At 36.1% G+C, this 21,149-nt stretch overlaps 1 protein-coding gene across 1 annotated transcript; it reads left to right on the top strand.

Moving 5' to 3' along the window:
* Positions 1–692: 692 nt before the first annotated feature.
* LOC137927254 (zinc finger protein 37-like) lies at positions 693–19,773 on the top strand. Its single transcript, XM_068771032.1, has 16 exons — positions 693–968; positions 1,811–1,933; positions 2,717–2,885; positions 3,674–3,771; positions 4,451–4,604; positions 5,542–5,714; positions 7,096–7,290; positions 8,376–8,464; positions 9,441–9,563; positions 10,532–10,639; positions 11,729–11,831; positions 13,745–13,869; positions 14,502–14,610; positions 16,570–16,668; positions 18,416–18,532; positions 19,477–19,773. The coding sequence occupies exons 1-16, from the start codon at positions 837–839 to the stop codon at positions 19,666–19,668; spliced, it is 2,109 nt and encodes a 702-aa protein (XP_068627133.1). The 5' UTR covers positions 693–836; the 3' UTR covers positions 19,669–19,773.
* Positions 19,774–21,149: the final 1,376 nt, after the last annotated feature.

The raw sequence follows: 21,149 nt of genomic DNA, 5'->3' as shown, positions 1-21,149 counted from the left end.
ATTATAATAGTAATTAAACTTACCAATTTTAGTACAAAATATATTAAAATTCGCAAGTTTAAATACTTGTTTACCATTTAAGTTCGAGGGTGCCTGAGGAGGTAAATCTTTGCTTGATCTATTGGTATTTATGGAATAACAATTTAATTACAAAAGTTGTGTTTTAAAGACATCAGCTACCGCGTTGAATTATCGCCGGATAGCAAAGCCGGTCCACTCATGTCACTGAATAGAATCCATCATAATAATATGAATAATATTTTATGTAACCTTTTTAATTAGATTAGCTTAGTTACAATTCAGGTACAAACTGATGATAGTTTGCCATTGTTAGGGTAATAATGAAGCTATTATTGCGGTTTTGGTGGCGTCTTCCAGAAAAGAACCACCGTTAAACAATAATGACCTGTATATCAATACATGAATTTTATTTATTATTATATATTATGGTAATTACATCTACATAAGCTGTCAAAGTATGTATGTTTATGTTATCTACTTGTCAGTTATAGCATTCAGTCAGTAATGGCCGCTGTTTGTTTTGTTTTTAAAATAATACCTTTCCTACTTTCACTTTTAATTTTATATTGATAATTCATTTATTTTAAAAGATTAAGTTATTTTTTTCAGTTACAAGTAAATATGATATAAAAATAATGATGTATTTATATAATTCCACTGTATTTATTAAGAATTCCAATGTAATCATTACATTATGTATTGGAATTTTATCATCTTAATATAAATGGAAAATAGTTATAAAAATGATTTAACTACAAAATTTACGCCCATTTTTTACATAAATTATATAATAAAGTTGGAAAATATATTTATTGATGATGGAGACGAAGGCAGAAGAGATAAAGAATATCCCTTGCATGGCTTGTTTAACTGTCGAATATTCTTTAACGGAACTTGGAAATGACAAAACGAGACAATATTATGTGGACTGTATAAGCGAAATAAATGTGAGTAGTGACAAATTTATTAAACGACAACCTTTTTATTTATACTGAGAAGATTTTTAAAATGTCTGGACTTATTCTAAAAGTAATGCATAAGTCCGCAAGATGGACAGACAAACTTATGAAGTTCGTCGGAAGACGACGAATGCAGGCTGCTTCCAACCAGTCCTATTAGAAATTAATGGGTCGAAATGGTAATGGAGGTGGCTGCCCCCATGAACACCTCAAGTGTAGACTGGGATGCAGTGCGGCTAGTGTTAGAAAGCTATGATTTACAATTTTAAAAGCTTAACTAAGCTCAAGGCTGAAATACAGGATATTTGGTAAGAGTTGTAACAGCCTTAAAAGTGTGAATGGAAGGTACAACTTATCAAAGATTCAGTGCTTACAGAATAAATAAAAAATGTTATAACTTAACAAGAAAAGATGTTTTCAAAAATCAGCCTTTGTAATAAAATTATTTTATTTGCTTTCTGTCTCTGCAGACTATAAACCATAGTTATTGGCCTATCCCATTCCAATAGAAAAATAATGTTACACTTGCTAACCACTGAGCCAAAAATTATTTTATTTAAAACTTTTACACCCATAATAATAGTAAATTGTATACTATTAATAAATATGTGATTATGGCAGTAACAATAGTAAAACCAGTGTAGTAACTGGGAGAGGCTGCTTATTGATTTTGTTAGTTATGGTGCATTTACTCAACTGTCAAGGGTTGGTCTTACCTTCTGAAAGGAGTGCTTTGGTCTGTGAAAAGCAAGGAACCTGGAATCTGGAACTTGTTGACCTTTTTGAAATGCTCAGCTATTTTTATTGATGATTTTATAAATATTTCACAGGTGGGCAACATGCCAAAGACAATTACAATATGTTGGGATTGCCATGCACTGCTGCGGAAAGCTGTAAATTTTAGAGAGCAAGTAAAGGATTCATTTAGAATACTTCAGACTTATACTAATGAGGTAACTATATAAGGAAATAGGTTTAACTGATTCTTTTGTCACAAATTAGTACTTTGAATCTCCGTACCAACTTTTGCTATACTAAATGGACAGATCTAAGAAGTGGTGGCTTGCATTGGGCTTTATAAGAAGGCTCAAGTTTACTCAGAGAGCAATGGAGAAGGCAATGATCGGATCTCGCTGCAGGATCAATTCAAAAGAATCCGCAATCACAAACATAGCTCCAAGAATTGTTCTTCTGAAGCAACAGTGAGCGAGGAACATCACTCATGCAAATGAAGGCCATTAGCAATGGAAGGTTTTCATAGGGGAACTACAAGCCGATAGATGCGGCATGGGAACCCACTAGGTGGATCGACAATTTATTTAAAGATTTTTTAAGAAAGTAATCCACCAAATGACACAGTAAATTTTCTCTTAGGAAATTGAAGAAATTTTTTAGCCACAGGCTCTTCCAAAACGCACATTACTCTATTTCTTTAATTTGTTTTGTCATTAAAAAAAAATGACAGGCCTGATTGACTTTCTTCGTATTTCTTCTCAGAAGGTGGTGCGTTACGAACTAATGTAAACATACATAAAACACATCACAGCTATTTTACTTTGACTTTCTGCTTTTCACTTTGACTTCCATTTTTGACTTTGGCTTTTGACTTGGGCTTTGAAATTAGTTTAATCATTTCTCCGGCACCTGTGTAGCCTACACTGTGTCAGATGAGTAAGTGTGCACAAAACGGAAGAATATAGTTAATTGCATACAATTGGTTTACTTTGTAATTTCAGACTTTAGCTGTGTGTCTCTTAACTGAAATATCAAGACCGCCCAGATTAAAAGTGTGTAGTAATAAAATATTGGAAATACTTCCAATTGACGGTGGAAGTATGAAAGAGAATTGTAATCGTCAATCAGAAAGAGTCAAGGATGAACTGAAGATGGAGGCACAGGACAGGGGTGAGATTTATAATCCTGTTTTATTCAGTATTGTATTCTCATTCTATTATTTCACTTCTCTATGATAATGAATTTAGTTTGAGTGTGTACATGAAGGCCAATTTAGATACCTTGACTTACTTGATACCAGACTTCTCGAGACTTAAGAACTGAATGAAATATTAATATATAAAATTAAATGCATAAATGTGTGCTTTATTACTTAGTTTAAATTAATACTATAAATATATATTTGTCATGTCTTTGTTGAAACTTCTCAATAAATTCCCGATCTAACTGCTCTGGGTCTTTTTTTTAATGGCCCCGTTATTGGTGCCTCCCTTTCTTTAATTATCTCCCTCCACTTTATATCTATTCTGTAACATCTCTACTTCTTTCTCACAGCATGGCCACCCCTAAATGATGCCCTGATGACCAGTTTTCCACTGCATCCAGTGACTTTCTTGCGACTTTAAGCATTTCTTTGCACCACCTAATAGGGTGTCTATCCACACCTCTTCTACTGGTTCATGGTCAACACTCAAGAATCTGTCAGCTCCAACGGCCAATGGTTGTACGAACGAATTCTTGAAGTTACACCATGACTGGTTCTTCTGTGGGTCTCTTCACTTCTGATGATATGATCTCGCAGTAAAACCCCGACGGTAGCCCTTTCCATTGCTTTTTGGTTGACCATGAGCCTTCTTAAAAGGCCTATAGTATGTGACCACGACATCACTACCTGTTACAAGGTGTTGAATATTTAAAACCAGACTTTTTTATAGATAAAGATATTATCTTTCTTCTAGATTCTGCAATTATGGAAAATCAGTCCGAGTTTATGGGAAGTTCTGTATCAGACTGCTCTGATGTTGAACAGGATACTGACAGACTACAGTCCTGCCATGTAATGTATATAAATATTTGTTGAAAATTAATTTAATTGACGCCTACTCAGAATGCTAAGCAAGAATTATCGAGAAGTGACACTTCAAATCTAGCTCCTCTTGTTGAATCTTCTTGATGGACACAAGATATCCTGCCCTCTGAAGGAAGAACAGGGTTATGTCAGATTCCTGTCCACTAAAACCACTCGGTCCTCTTCTATACATTTAAAGGGGCGTCGGATTTCCTGTGGAACATGCAACTGCCCTTCAATACTATGCTAAGAAACATTAATGATCTAAGGGTCCCATATACGATCTGTTTGGGTGATAAGTGTTGCTAAGAAATGTGTTCTTTAACATAAGAACCTTGAAGGTCCTATAAATATTTGTATGGGTGATGCATAATCCCTGATGATAGGGGGAATACCACCCTAATGGTCCTCCTCTTAGGTAGATCAAGTAACAATTGATTTTTGGTGAAATTTCAAATTTTCCTCGTCTGTTATATCTTATAGGATATAACGGTGTTCCATGACCAAAGAGTCCTACATAAAACCTGCATGAGAGTTTTATCATGCTAGGCGTGGAGTAGGGGGCTCTGACCCATGGGTCCCATAAAATATCTGCTATGGGTCATAAAAGGGGAAGAGGGAGGGTATCAAACTAATTTACTTTTTAACTTTTATAATTTAATTCCAGAAGAAATCTAATTCTAAAAGAAAATTGGCTAATGTAAGAATGTCTGAAGGTCTGGATGAAAACTTTATAGATAATAAAGAGTTGGAGAGTAGCAAACCGAAAGACCTGCAGATTGTATGTGTAAAGGATGAGCTCAAAGTGGAGTTTATAAGAGGTGAGTAGATATAGCGGCTGTTATCCGTTGGGGCCTTAGGAAGTTGAGACCTCGGGCCACTCAGTGCAGCATAGGAAGTTCACCCACAAGGTGGGAAGACGACCATCCTTAGGTCCTCGGAAGACGTTACATGCAGGCGACTTTCAACTAGTTTTATTGGAGAACTTTATACAGCGGTGAACGTCTTATGTCTGATATGATGATTACCACTGTGATGGTGATGATATAACTATATATAAATATATTTAATGTCTATGTGGATATGTAATGAAAAGCAGCGGTCGATCTTTGAAATTCCCTCACCTTATATGCTATAAGACAAAGTTTCATAAACGCCTTTTAACCCTTTGGCCTATAACCACGAATCGGACTCATTGTGAGAAATTTGTGCCATAAGCTAAAACCACAAGTTTAACTCGTGGTAAAGAATTTGTGCCATAAACAAAAGCCACGAGCCAGACTCGTGGTGAGGAATCGGTGCATAAGATGCCGCGTATTATTTTTGTCAACTGAATAATTTATTATGATTACACCCTAGACGTCTAAAAATACTATTGGTACCTAAACATTGTTTATCATTTTACAATTCTTTTCATTGCTCTGAAAAACATATGAAAGGTAGACATTTTGCGCCAGTTCAAGTACGCGGCTGAACAGATGAATGGCGCGGCGCGCGACCGATTCTCTTGTTTAATATAGTTCGCGCAATTGGCAGATATTGTGTAGGCCAAGGGATTAATCGACTACCAACGCCATCTAGTGTACTGGGACATGAATTATATTTGCTTAACCTATAAATCCACTGATATAAAATAAAATTAGACATTAAATGTTTAAAAATTTTGTTTTACGAGTTCATCTCCCGGTTTTATAGAAGCTTTGAAGGTCTCATAGGGAAGAACAATTTCATATATTACATGTAATGCTTCCCCACCAGATTCTGAAGATTCACTGCGAAAAGACTGTCCCACCTCCGGTTGCTCTGATGCAGAACTAGAGACTGAACTGAAGAAATTCCTCAAAAGGAAGAATAGAAAGAAGAGCAAGGGGTCCGATAAAACTGTTGCTAAGAAGAGAAAGAAGATGGAGAAATGTCGAAGCGAGAAAAAGGTATTGTTTTATGAAAAGATAGTGTATTCTTTTTTTAGCTGATAGACGCTCTTTATAAGGCATAGGCTTTCTCCAAAGACCACCTCGATGATCGTTCCTGCTGTGCCTGCATCCAGTGACTTCATGTTTTTTAATACCTATGTCATCGGTTCATCTAGTAGCTCGTGGTCGCCACTCGACCTTGCATGAACGGTGTGGCCGCTGCCATTTCAGATGAGCAATTCTTCGAGCCACGTCGGTACCTTGGTTTTTTTATATCCTCAAAGATATTTCCAATAAGTGTCAATTATAGATTGAGAACGAAAGAGTAATAAATTGGGGACGCTATGTAGTCCAAATCGGTTTCCCAGTGGTAAACGAGGGTTAAAAATTTACCACTGTTAGATGCTGTAAGTGTTGGGATTGAGAGGGCATTGTTTATTATAAGAACCTTTTAACGCTGGGAGAATTTTTGATTCGGATCACTACTGCCAACAACTGAAGTGAAGAAGTTGGAAGAAAACAGGCTGTGCTCGCGACAGTGGCGTACCTAGAACTTTTGCCGCCCGGGGCGATCTCCAGTTTGCCGCCCTTTCTATTATATGTCAATCAAATAGTGGTTTTTGATTAAAAAAAATATTGATATAACACTTCAAAGTAATCATACAAACTTTTCAAAAGAAATGACATTTATAAACTGACATCAAAAAATTTTAGTTAGGAAAAATTGCCGAACAAAGTCGTAAAGATCTTTTTACGAATTCAACGAATTTTAATGAATACAATAAAATAAAATTATTATCTTGTTCTTGAATTAGAATCCAAAATTTACACTAAAATGCATTTATATACACCAAGGAATAATATTCGAAATCATAAAGTTAATCATAATTTACATAAATCAAATATTAAACTTATAATAATCATTTATTATTCAAGAAAGAATATAACTATTAGTAAATAAAAAAAATGCCGCCCCTAGGTAAGTGCCGCCCGGTGCGGACCGCACCCACCGCCCCCCCCTAGGTACGCCACTGGCTCGCGATTTATTTGTGTAAACGAATTAGGAATGAGGAGACCCGTAAACGTGGATGTGAAACTTGAAAGTGGCAGTGGGCAGAACAGATGGCCGCTGGAGCCTTAAGGATCTGGGGTAGAGATGTGAAGTCACAGTGGGCAGAATAGGCGGCCGCTCGGACTTTGAGTATCTGGAGTAGAGATGAGAAGTCACAGTGGGCAGAACAGACGGCCGCTAGGGCTTTAAGGATCTGAAGTAAAAACGTCCACACACGTGGTGGACAGATGACTCTGTTAAGGTCCTCGTAAGACGCTGGGGGAGGCCAATGTCCAGTTGTGGACAGCTTACGGTTGTAATGATGATGACGATGATCTATAATTTCAGGTAGACAAACAAGAGCAAGATGCGGAGAAGAAAATATTGACGGTGAAGCTGACCTATGAGGAAATGTTGATAGATAGGCAGAAGGAGTCATCTAAGGATTCCTACGTGAAGGCGGTCTTCAAGTGTGAAACCTGTATTATTGGTTTCAACAGCAGCAAGTCCCATAAATCTCATCTCGCCACCAAGCATTCTCCGGTAAGTTCCTTGTGTCCAGGTGTGCGAATAGAGAAAGGGAGTGGGAGAAAGATGGCATAAGAAGAGAATGACAATATATAAATTTTTATGACATAAAAGGTGTGGTACATTAGTTTCTTAAAGTGGTCCAGGTGGACCCTGAAGGGTCCTCGGAAGATTCGATCGGTTTCTAAGTTGATGTGAAAAATGAGGGGTTCATAATTCATAAGCGGGGAACCAAGAAAATACATTTCCTTTAATTAACAAAAAAAGTTATAAAGTTTTAAAAAATTCAGCGACTGTAATTTTGCAAAAAATAGTATATTGCATACTCAGGGAGTCCACTGGAATGAGGTAAATTTTGAAAGTGGTTTCGGAGAAAAAAGTCAAAGAACCTTTGGTGTAGTATAAATTTTTGACGTTACAGTACATCAAAAACCTTATTTAATTTTGTTTGGATAACAAATTCAGTCATAAAACTTTAATCAAGTTAATGGGTATATATGTAATATGTATATAATATAACATATACATCTACATATACATATGTGTAATATGTATATAACCATACTAGCTATCCCCCACCTGCTTGGAGAGGCGTAAAATATACAGATATATATTAATTTATTTCATATGCGGGTGGAATTTTGTAAAGTCCGTCTTCAGTTGACTTCTACTCGTTGAAAAGAACATTCCTACCAAACGTCCTAAATATTTGCCACCTCTCAACCCTCTTTGTTGGTAGAATTTTGTAAAATTTTGTTCTAAGAAAGTCACTGCTCAGCAAAAGGAATATTTCTACCACATTTTCTTATTGTATGCCCCCCTCAACCTACTTTGCCGGTGAAATTATGGAAAATCCGTTCTTAATTGACCTCTACTTTGCGAAAGAAATAATCCTACCAAATTTCCCAAATATCCGTCGTGCTCTACCCCCTTTGCAGGTGGAATTTTATAAATTCGTTCTTAGAAGGCCTGTGTTCGGCGAAACGAATATTCCTACCAAATTTTCGACTAATTTTGTGGAAGTAGCTTTATGTGTGGTAAATTTAATTGTAAAAAGGTGACCATATACCATTATTACAATTATTAAATTTTATTTTCAGGATCTCGGAAGATATAGCTGTCCAATTTGCAGTACAGTTGTGTCGTCGGTGGAATCCTTTACAGAGCACTGTAAAAGACATTTCAGGCGGTAAATATCAATAACACGTAGATATATAGGATGATCTGTTATAGGTTTAAATTTATAGCTTGTAAAAGATACAATACATAATCGCTAGTAGTGCATCCACTACTGGAATTCAACGCAAAAGCGCTTGTTTTATATTAACGTTGTGCGAAAGAGACAGCGCTCTACAATATTTCTCGCCTTGTGATTGGCTGGTAATTTTCTGTTATCTTATTGGTTAAGTATTCTGCTTTGGACTTCGTGTTGTCTCTACTTCCAAGACCAATCAGTACTGGGAGGAATTCCACAAGCTCATTTTTCAGCAAAAAACTGTAAAGCCTTTACATCTATTTCACTCTATATAAAGTGATCACTTCAAATATGTTACATTATTGTATAAGGGCAAATAACTTGTGCCAGTACAAAGTCCGCAGGAACAGATAATAAATAATAATTGATTTTTATATATTAAAATAACGATTTTTCTTATTATACTATCATTACGCTATTTATTATTACTGAAACCATTAATTTTTGTATAGAGTGTAATATACATTGACAGCGCATGAGCAATATTCACATTTTTAAATGCTTTTACAACTATATGAAATCACACTATGTAGATTATCTATAAACATTTTCATATTTAATTTTCAAAAACAATTTAGGAGTTTAATTATATTAAAGTAAAAAGATTTACTGTAACAGTGGTATTGCAGAGAACTAAGACTTGCGATCGAAGTCGTGGGTTTGACTCCCTCAATAGCATGGGCATTGGCGTTCTTCGCGTACCATAATACCACACTGCAATCGCCAACCCGCCAAGTGTGGCGATTATGGTATATCTCTCATAGATATCTTTAAAGGGGTCGTCAATGATCTGAAGATATGTAATAGAATTTATTATTATTTAAAAACACCCCTTTAAAGCCTTTGTACCTATGATATATATCATATATCATCCTGTATATTGATATTTTTTAATAATATCTTTTTATAGATACGAATGTTCTATATGTCGTAAACGTACAATGGACAAAAAAGCCATAGAGCAGCATTACTTCACTGCTCACGAGATATCGCTCAAGGAATACCAGTGCAACTTGTGTGGGAAGATATCCAAGTAGGTGGCTTTGTTTATTTTTTACCGAAATGAGACCGGCTAAGCCGAATTTATCCAAAATAGATCATCCATCTCATTTTTCATAGTGAATACGGCTTTTAGAAAAGCGTGACAAAAAGAACTGTGTTTTAAAATGTATTAAGGAAATCGGAAAGTAATGTCGATTTCTTAAGTTGAATTCAAGCGACTATATTTTTTACAAGTTTTTATTTCTAATCAACAATATATTCACCTTCGTTATCAACAACCTTTTGCCGTCTAGTATACAAATCAATTCCGGAGCGGTAACAAATCAATCGATATTTCTGTAAAATATGTCGACAGAAACGACATTACTTTCCGGTATCCCAATATGTGAATTATAGAAAGTTTGAGGTTATATTCCACTTTAGAGAATGTGTAAGATGAAATAACTGTATGTATTCCCCCCCCAAAAAAGTGCAAAATAATAAATAATCAAATTCATTATATATAAGTACTAGCTGATACCGCAAACATTGTTTTGCCATGTATGTTATTTCTAAGAAACTTTAAAAAAATAAATAAAAAATAAGGGTTGATCGTAGAGGGATGAAAATTTAGGGTTGTATTTATTTTTGTATGCTGTATCATAAAAAAATAAAAACAAAATTTTGTAAAAATAAAAAATAGGGGTGGACTACCCTTAACATTTAGGGAGATAAAAATAGATGTCCGATTCTCCGCCCTGGCCGATATGCGCGCTAAGATTCACGAAAATCGTTCGAGCCGTTTCGGAGGAGTTCAATCACGCACACCGTGACACGAGAATTTTATATATTAGATGTGTAAAATAAAAGGAATTCATTTTTATTACTAAAAAATTCGAGTGAAGCTAAAGAAAACGTTATCTCTAAAACAAGTTTTCTTTAACCAAGTCGTTAAAAAATGTTTTTTTGCGAGAGGAGAGAATAGGACACCCTGTATATATAAATTGTTTTCGTTTGTAGTTCCATAGACAGTCACCGCTACCACCGCGACAGTCACAAGTCGAGGGTGCAATGCACGGACTGCGAGAAGACATTCAGCCATCGAGCTGGACTGATGAACCACCGTCTGTAAGTATTGAAGAGTCAGGACTTTTAGCCTAGACCTCTACTGTCCACTATGGTAAAGTGGACCAGAGTTCCACTTCGTATGTTCTCGAAAAATGTTCCGCGTGGCAATTCCCAGTAGTTTCTGATAGAGGATATTGGATAAGACTTGCCTGAAGTTGCTGGGCAGGTAGACATTGAGTGCCATGGTATCCTGCGAGGTCATGGTCTAGAACAGTGATTCCCAAAGTGGTCTATATCGACCCCTAGGGGTCTATGACAACCTGCAAGGGGTCTGCGTCAGCGAAAAAAAGTTTGGGGGTCATTAAATGAAAATGGGGGTCTACGATAGTGGATCTCAACACACACACTGATAGTACCTATTTACTTAAAATATACTATCTTATAATATCAAAACATTTACAAATGTTGGTAATTTATTATTAAAGTATCAGGTTCATCCTTCTCACTAAAAATATTGACTTATTACTTATGTTATTTTATTTATAGTGTATTTAATGTTTATTTAATGTTACGTTTATTTAACAAAACAGATACAAAATTTTATTTTGAGTAGTTTTAATTTAAATTCAATTAATAAATGTATAAATTAATATGTGTTTTTACTTTAAGTTTTTAACACTAAACTTCACTACAGTTAGAAATTTACAGGAAATTAATATCAGGTAAGTAGGGGGTCTACCCAACACGGAAAAACATGGTAAGGAGTCTACGACACAAAAAAGTTTGGGGAACTCTGGTCTAGAAGAAGTAAACTTCGAAGTTGCAAATGTTTAGGTTTATCATCACCATCATCTCGGCGGTGATAAGTTCAGTACTGGACATGGTCCTCCGCCAGGTATAGGGGGCTCTATATGTCCAACAGTGGACGTCTGATGATCCACTGAATTCCCCTTGTTAAGGTGGTCGGAAGACACTTGATGCAGGCCGCTTCCAATCCCAATACCTTTGAGAAGTCTATAGGAGGCCTATGACCAACAGTGGGCATTCCACGTCTGAAATGATTATGATCCGTTGAAGGCATATCTCAACAGAGAACAATACAATAAATATTTAAGTCCACTATACTTTGTTTTTTTCAATCTGCTTCAGAGCGGTTCACGAGTTCCACAACACGTTCTCTTGCACCGTCTGCGACAAGGTGTTCCGCTGGAGGACCAGCCTTAAGCGGCACCTGGAAAAGCATGATATGAAGGTATGTGGCTTCAATTACATCATCACCTTGATGAGGTCAATCTTCGGTTTCTCCCCATTGTTACTTGTATAGTCTTGGTGAAATATTTTCATGCCATTTTTCCCTGATGACAATGCACTCATAGATTCAGGGGTTACTGTGAAGGTCTTAGTCAATCACAAAGCTGAGCGATCTTTTATTCATTCAAAAACCAGCTAACAAGATATCGCGTGTGCCAAAATTTAAATAATTCTATTAAATTAGTGACAGATAAAGATAAATAAAGTCTAAATTTGAGATTAAAAAGGTCCTTCACGGGTCTGAGTGTACGCATATATAATAAAGTTCCACAAGATCTGTTAGGAGAGGTCTCTTAGTATACCGTTATATATAACTTTCTCTGTCACAGACATCTTCCGTCGCTCTCAAACAGACGACAGTTGGGATTGGTTGTGAAGTAGGGATTTTGATTGGTTGAGTAAATAAAGTTAGTTCTGATTTGTTAGTATAGTTTTTAGTTATGGTATAAATATAATTTATAAATAATAGCTTATAAAACAATGAGCTTTATTTTTAACTCCAAGAGGGTCTCCTAAAGTTTTATATATAAAATTATTTGTAATATATTAAAAATTACTGTTGTTTCGTAAAAACATCACCGATTTTCTTAAGAATTGTGAGAACTGTGACGATCGCTCAAATATCCGACATTAAGTAGACCGCCAGGAATATAAAACTAATTCCACGAGCCCATCGGGGCTGATGGCTCGCATAAAAAAGGTGCAAATTTATGCAAGCTCTTGCGCGTCGTTTTATTGCACTTTTCATGACAGCTGGTGGTAAAATAAAGTACGGAGTACAATAGAGGCTCGTCCTTCAGGTGACTTTATTGTTACTTTACCTCACCTCACTCACCGTCGAATCGTCTAAAAATTACTTGTCAGTGGTATTTAAGAAGCTGTCTCCAGGAAGGTGGGGAGTTTGTCGTAGAAGCCTCGTTAGGGATAGGAAAATATAACAAGCAATAGTTGTCGTGAAGCAGTGTTTATGGAGTAAGTCTAGTGTTCCCGTAGTTACGGAATGAGAAGGTAGACTAATTGTAGCGTCTACGGCTGTATACCACAGAGCAGCTAACACTTTTCAAGAGAGAGAGAGAGAGAGAGAGAGAGTGCGCGTGGATCGTGATCCTGGTCCCTACTTTCATATCCATCTGACCATCTAATCATTTCGGATCTCTTGAGACGAGATGCAGGGTGGGGTCCGGCGTAGGCTTTCTAGGTGAGGCAGTGGCGTACCTAGGGGGGGGGCGGTGGGTGCGGTCCGCACCGGGCGGCACTTACCTTGGGGCGGCATTTTTTATATTTACTTATAGTTGTAAAAAGCAACTTATTCATTTCATATTTGTTTTGACATTGTAATTTTGTTAAGATTTTTTTTAACAATTTCAATCAGTGTCGCTAGTTGCGAAAGAAGCTTCTCAAAATTGAAGTTGATAAAATATTATCTTCGTTCTACAATGAGTCAATTAAGACTACAAAATCTTTCAATAATGTCAATAGAACAAGAAATTACAAATAATATAAATTGAGGGCATTATACACGATTTTTCTAGTATTAAAGCTAGAAGAGTAGGTATTATATAAATATGTTAACGAGTGCATACAAATATGTCTAAAAAAATTTACTCTGGGTATTAATTAATATTGATTAAATAACTTTATAATTTATTTATGTGTATTAATTTATAAAAACCACTATTTGATTGACTTATAATAGAAAGGGCGAACTGGAAGTCGGCAAACTGTAGATCGCCCCGGGCGGCAAAAGTTCTAGGTACGCCACTGAGGTGAGGGGTGCGGAGGTGGGGTTTCGCTTATGCCAGCAATCTATCTAAATCTAATAAATAATTTTAAAATGACAATACATTGGTTTAGACTAAAGAAGCAAGTAGTGGTGAAAAAGCGTTCTGCGTCACTTGTGGGATAGAATTCTCGTCTATATGTTCCTACCGTCGGCATCTTCGGAACAGCCTCAAGCACGTCACCAGGGATCAGCTGAAGTGAGTAACTTTATAATATTAACTCGGAATGCTAGCAGTGCTGGCATGAAGTTTTATTCCGGTACCACAAGCTAGAAAACTAGGGGATGTGAATTTATATAAATTATCATTTATATATTTTAATGTTTCATTTTTTTTACTAAAGAGTTGTACAATATTTTCGTAGTAAAATATATATGTCATTATCAAGGTGTAAGAAGGAAATGTGAAAATAATCTCAGAGTGCAAAGGGTTAAATCAACAATCACGGGAGCGGAATTGAAATTTTGTGTAAATCTACAGGATGATTGGTTATAGATATAAAATCAGAAACCTTCAAAGCCTTTATATGAAGTACCAGTATGAACATAGTCTATACATATAGGTTCCGAGATATTTTGTTCCCTGCAGCTTCATTTCTATCATATTCCCACAATTGGACAAAAAATTTTAAGAATAGCTCTGACTATGGAAATCAGAGGTTTTAAATTTTATTTGTCAGATCAACATATTCCTCGTTCAAGTCATCGGTGGACTTCCAGGTGTCCACCGGGACCATTTAGACAATATTCGATCCAATATTTTTTTTATACAAAAACATATCTTTAAATTGACTGCTGAAATACCTATAGGATCTACTCTTATGTGACCAGGTTCATCTGCGATCACTGCAACAAACGATTTGCGGATAAAACGAAGCTCAGAGACCATATCGAGGAGAAGCATCTACATAAGGTCTACCAGTGTCACATATGCAATAAGGTAAGTTTAGGAGGTCCTCTACTGGATATAGGCTTTTCCCATAGATTGAGAGTAGTTATTGACGAGGAAAGAAAGGGGACATATGAAGGAAGATCAGAACGTGAAGAAATGATGAAGGAGGAATTAGTGAGAAAAGAAAAAAGAGGTAGGAATATAAATAAAAAATAATATTTACACCTGCATTGAAACGACCCTGCCCCAAACAAAGCAGGGGCAGCGAGTAATATTTATATACATTTAAAAATACTAGTATCAAATAGAGAAACAACATTTAAAGTTTATTATTTAAATTGTCTATTCCTTTTATTCTGCAGTATTTTAAATTATCACTTTGACATCTCAAATACCAACTGCTTTACCGACCGGCGACGCGCAATGGGCGCCATCATAACACCATTATTGACAGCGCCATCTATAAAGTGTAAGGTTAAACAGACACTGCTTTACCGACATTATATAAGCGTGACACAGTACAAAATAGAATTATTGAAGAAACTAGTTCCTTTATGTGAAAAATAGCACCAGTTGAAAGCGACCTGCATTCATTGGTTTCCCACGATCTTTACCGGGTTGTTTGTCCACCTGTGGATAATATATATGTATGTAAATATATATATATTTATATATATATATATATATATATATATATATATATATATGTAGTTGTTAATTATTCGTATTAATAGTTTAATTGTGAACTATTGTATGTCTGTATATCTAAAGTAGTGAAACACGGTCTCATCAGCTATAGAGGTGTATAAACCTATTTCTCTAAAAAAGATTCTTCTAGAGTAACGAAATTAACCAACATAGTTGCCTAGCTAGTCCAGGTGGATTGGTTGGCAAGCTGAATTGGTAGTAGAATTGGTATGGCAGATCAATTTCTGGAGTAAAGACCACGCACCAGAAAGCGCAGTGCAGAAGGTCTGATGACAAGATTGACAATGACCTTGTTGAGGTCCAAAGACACTATATGTAGACCGCTTCGAAGCAGTCCTATTGGAAATTTATGGAAACGCCTTCTCCCTTTGAGAAGTTAAACTCCACTTAACCTACATTGCAGATAGAATATATATATGATGCAGATGATGTTAGGAATCTCTTCAAAGTCCAGGAAGACAGAAACACAATTTAATTATATATAATTATTTATTTTTATAGCACGTATAACACGCATACAGAGTGGTTCTTAAAGATAAAAAAAGTCGGTAAATCTAAGTCTGAAGCATATTTATTTATTTACATTTTTTTTGTATACCATAGATAATAACGAAAAAAATAATTATGGAGGTACAATAGGCGGACTTATCGGTAGAGGCGATCTCTACCAGACATCCTCTGGATGGAGATAGAGATATGGAGGAGAGTAGTATAAACGAATAAATAACAAATGCTACAGAATATAGACTAATTTAGAGGTCAAAGGTTCTTCACTAGTAGGTTCTATTCAGTTCTATTTTATTCTAGTATTGGTAGATTTGTATATACCAGGGGTAGCTAAACTGCGGCTCGCGGGCCATATGCGGTCTTTGAACGATTATTTATGGCTCCGTTTGATTGTCGAAATATTTCAATAATTAAATTTATATAACATGTCAGCTCCTGGGAAATCGAAACCAATTATTGGCGTGAATAATAATTATTATTGTTCCACCACAGAATTAGCGAAATACAAACTCCGATCGTAATTAACTAACCGGCGTCTTAAGTGTTATTAGGAGTGCTGTCATATACGTGTGCCATTATACTTAACTACAATACACATATTTTGTGCTTTTGTTTAAATATTTTCAATAAATATGATTTATGTAAAAAAAAATTTGCGTGTTTTAAATTCGCATTCAATTGCGGCTCTCAAAAATTCAAATTTTGATAAATGGTTCGCACAATCAAAGAGCTTGGCTACCCCTGGTATATAATTATTCCTTTCGATGAAATAACATACAGAATCTTTTCCAGGCTACGAAGAATCGTGTCGGCCTGGACCAACACGTTAGATATGTTCACAAGAGTCGGCCCAACAACAAGATGTGTCATTACTGTGGGAAAGGGTTTCCGGTATGTTTCTTTACCTTTAACATAAAGTGTCAAACTTTCTCCCCCTTTTTTGGGTCGGGGGGAGGGGAGGGGGAATCATCTGGATGAACACAAGATACCCTGACCTCATGGGGAAGGACGGTGGTCGTACTCGGTTCCTTAGGAGGTGCCGTCTGATCGGCTACGGAACTCGAAGGTGCCACACTGGACCAACATATCCCAGGAGGAAGCTGGACTTCTTGGATCGACGAATCTCCCCATCCTCAACTTAGTCAATTCTTGCGACAGGCAGAAGATACTGTAAGTTTACTATGGATCCAAGCTAAAGGGTTGAAACTGTCTCCCCCTAACTCTTAGAAGCTAATTAAACAAAGAAAATTATATAAAAACCAAATATAAAATATGAAACTAAAATTCTATGTGAAAATATATTGCGAGATTGAAAGATAGACAGATGATGTTAATAAATTATAAATTGAAAATAAAAATACAGAAAGTATAAGTCCATTAAATTGCAAAAAAAAAATACAGAAAGTTACAATTTGTCCGTCCATTGTCCAAAAAATACGGCGGGGGGAACGAGACGCCCCCAATAGCGGGGGCTATAAACTGCTAGGAAGCTAATACGATCATTTTAGTCCGTGGACCGCTGTTTCCACGGGCTCAATTTCGATGAAGTTGTATAAAGCTAAATCCGGCTATCAGCACAACATCATTCACAACAAATGCAAATAATACGACCAAGATGTGAAGGTTCTCGGAACCTTGAAGCGGATATGTCTTCAACCAGAAACCGTCTTTTTTATTTAATTCCGTAAATAATAATTAAATAATATAATAAAATGATTATTACAATTGCGTTAGTTAATCTTCTATATCTGGATTGGAAATATGAACATGTATACACCAATACCTCGCTTTGCGTTTTTTTTTGAAGTTGCGTCGCTGCTTAATTAGTACTAATTTTCACTGTGCGTCGTTAGATTTTCGAGGTTGCGTTGTTTTTTAATTTTTTTTGAAATTTTCTTTTTTTTTTTCTTAAAGATGGCAACACTTTTGTTTCTAATCGCGCCATGCCATCAAAACTCGGGGATTCCCTTTTTAACTAAAAATCAACGCAATTTTAATAGTTTAATTTTCACTTTGTTTTGCTAATTTTGGAGTCCAGTTTCAATTACGTAGTGTGTTGTGCTTTTTTTAAAAGAGAATAATAAATATATATAAATTTTAACGTGTTGTTTCTGGTTACAAAAAAGGTACATATGTATACTTTTTTTTACACCATAGATAATAACAAAAAAAGAAACAACATATATAGTACGTATAATACACGTATTTCACCCCTCCACGGGGCATTCTCAGGAGCCAAACTCAGACTCTGTGTTTGGCACTAATCGGTGTAACATAACTCCTGAAGATGCCTCGTGGAAGGTGAAACACGTGTTGAGTGAATTAACGGTGGCAGTTGTATTATTCGCATTGTTTGCCGCATACGCATTTATCAGCGTGCTGGCGGGCGGTGCACTTTATTGCACGACTACCACTGCATGTGCGGAAGTGGCTAAATATTGGTCCTTTTCTTACTTTATACAGAGTGACTGGAAATAGGTGTAAATGCTTTCAAGTCTTTTTGAGCTGACAAATAAGCTATTTAGTCAACTTTCTAAAGCATTTTACCTTTAACCAATCTGCCTGTATAATAAAACCAGAAAAATCTAAGGATAAAGATATATATAGACGATAAGTAATTAAAAATGTATGTTTACAGACCAAAGTCCAACTGGAATCCCACATTAGAACCCACACGGGGGAAAGGCCGTTCATCTGCGAGTTTTGCCCAACAACCTTCTCCCAGAAGTCAAACTTGTATAAACATAATCGACAGGTTTGTATATTTTATATTTATATGTTATTACAATACTCGATACAAACAAGACCCGCTCGGTTCTCACTCGGAGTTTGGCACTAATCGGTGTAACATTACTGATGAGGATGCCCCATGGAGGGGTGAAACACGTGTAGAGTGGATTAACAGTGGTAGTTGTGTTTCGCATTGTTTGCCGCATGCGCATTTATCAGCGGGCTGGCGGGCGGTGCACTTCATTGCACGGCTACTGCTGTATAGCCTTTTAGTCACCGGACTAAATAAACTTAATTTAAGAATTTTTTGGCGGACCGCACATACGATTTACTTACGAAAAGAACTTATTAAAACTTTATTTTTAATAAAAATTAGAATAAGAAAATATTTAAAAATAAAAATAAACAAGATATGATATCAACAATATCCTTAAAAATTGAAATGAGAAATTTTGCGACGTTTTTTTGATACAAGCGTACGAAGTTTTCTAATCATGCATCACTCAGATTTAATCTGTGGTTATTATTAATTATTTATTTCAATTTAGCATGTACCACCATTTTACTATACACAATTTTATAACAATATATCAATTAGAGAAAGTCGATAAAATAAATTAAATTTTATAAATGCTTGGCGTGTATAAACATGTTTAACGTACCGCGTGTTGCTCACCCCTGATCTAGAGCAATACGGTGTACATACATGCGCCTACCCACATAAACGATGGTACGAGGCAATCAACTACTAGCGCCATCTGTGAGCACTGTCTGGAGTAACAGCGTTCTAATAAATATATTTTGTTTTGACATGTGTACAATTATCATCATCTCAGATAGGCATCACCTGCAAGATATATGCCTCCCTCAAAGATTACTACAGTATCCTATCACCCAAACATCTAGAAGGGGGCTTAGTCAAGCTACATATACAATAGTGTTAAATTAAATGAAAAATTTCAATTCCAGGTTCATCTGAATATAAAAACAAAGCGCTATCCACTTTGTAAGAAGAGAAAAGAAGAGAGAAAGTCCTCCGATCCTCCCGCATACCAGCCAGAGGACACGGCACCGAAACCTTCGGAACCTCAAAGAGCAAATTATCCTGAAATATTTAACGTATCAAGAGAAAGAGGGGACGAATATATTGTTGGCTGGTGATGAAACTGAGGAATTTTGAAGAATTGCTTTCTGCCATTTTGATTATTTAATGTAATAAAGTGATTACTTGTTCCTGTATCTTGAGTCATGTAATAATATTAAGATTTTTTTAAAATAAAAATATGGAAAACCTATTAAAGTGTAAATGATTTTTAAAGTTATAACAAAGTTTTACTATGTATTGCTATCTCATTTCTACGTCAGATATTTGTATAAGCTCTTCTCATGTTTGTTGCCGGTTGCTAATATATGGGAGTTGGATCTGATTAAAATTTCCACCAGTTTCTTGTTTACTTCAAAGAATTATCTGGTCAATGTGAACACCGCTTTCTTTCACGAATGAAATGTATATATATGGTATTGATTTGTTCATGTTATGATCCAAAACGCGTTCTGATAGTGCCTTCATTAAACCCCTCTTTCCCAAATATCGCCACGATGACTTGTTTTGGTGCCCGCGACCTTGACTTTCTAGTGGTGGGGCCTAGATAGGGTACCCCGGGTCTACTGGTCGCAGAGTCGTCACTATAAAAACCTTTCGACTCCAACTGCCTATAGCTAATGCAGTGCAATTGAAGGCTCTGAAGGAATTGTAAACATACATAAGACCTTCCTAATGTAAACTGTTCATATTTTGTGATTGTGATGTATATTTATGTAAATAAATCAATATGGAATATAATATAGTTTCTTTTGTATATTAGATTCATTACCAACATCATTTTATTTCCACTGTAGACCTCCCCCCTATATTTCCAATAGAACCATCACCCTCCATATCTTATATCTAATTGATTATACTATATATAAGGTTCCCAACCATTAGGTGGTACCAATGGGGACAGTACACGCGTCTGAAGGTGGGGACATATTTACGGTCTTGCCTCAACAGTCTCCAACAGTAGTACTCTAAAATGAGTGCCACCTGAGCGTATGCTTCTCTGTTTCTCCAAGCAGGTGATGTAATTAAGACATCACCAAGTACATCACCAAGAACGCACTATTATATTCGCTAACCCGTAAGGCATGATAAGCATCGCTTATCAGATCGTGGCGTCCATTCCAGAACCTCAAAGCCAGGCCTGCTATTCTGCATCATGTAGCCTGCTCATTATCAACTAGCCAATCCAGTGGCTAGTGAGGTGGAAATGGGTAAGAGCATTACAGGCGGCAGCATCGCTTCTCGTTTGGAAGATGAAGAGAGAAGCTACACTTCCTTGCGGTTTGTAGCAGGGTGATGAGTGATGTAATTAAGCTTAAAAAACCGTGTAACAGGAAGAGTGGCGAGGAATGGGAGGCTATGCGTGAATGTAATGCAAATGAATGCTGAATGAAAGAGGGAAGAAAGAGAGAAATTGCGAATGCTGAAAGGGAGAGGGAGAAAATAGGAAGGTTTATATTCCAGTCCCTAACGTCCTAAATAAGATGGATAAAGAGAAAAAAAATGCCAATCTACTAAGTTAAGTCGGTTATCTTATTTC

This window comes from Battus philenor, unplaced genomic scaffold, assembly GCF_028537555.1.
Source record: "Battus philenor isolate CCGP_79_NKW_IND1 unplaced genomic scaffold, ilBatPhil1.0.hap1 SCAF_30, whole genome shotgun sequence".
Taxonomy (NCBI): domain Eukaryota; kingdom Metazoa; phylum Arthropoda; class Insecta; order Lepidoptera; family Papilionidae; genus Battus; species Battus philenor.
This window is presented reverse-complemented; position numbering and strand designations above follow the sequence as displayed.

Bases quoted from the DNA above. Each gene is read 5' to 3' on its own strand.
- LOC137927254 (XM_068771032.1), top strand. From the start codon at position 837: ATGATGGAGACGAAGGCAGAAGAGATAAAGAATATCCCTTGCATGGCT. The intron at 1,934-2,716 runs GTAACTATATAA...TTGTAATTTCAG, and splicing joins TTCAGACTTATACTAATGAG to ACTTTAGCTGTGTGTCTCTT. The intron at 2,886-3,673 runs GTGAGATTTATA...TCTTTCTTCTAG, and splicing joins GATGGAGGCACAGGACAGGG to ATTCTGCAATTATGGAAAAT.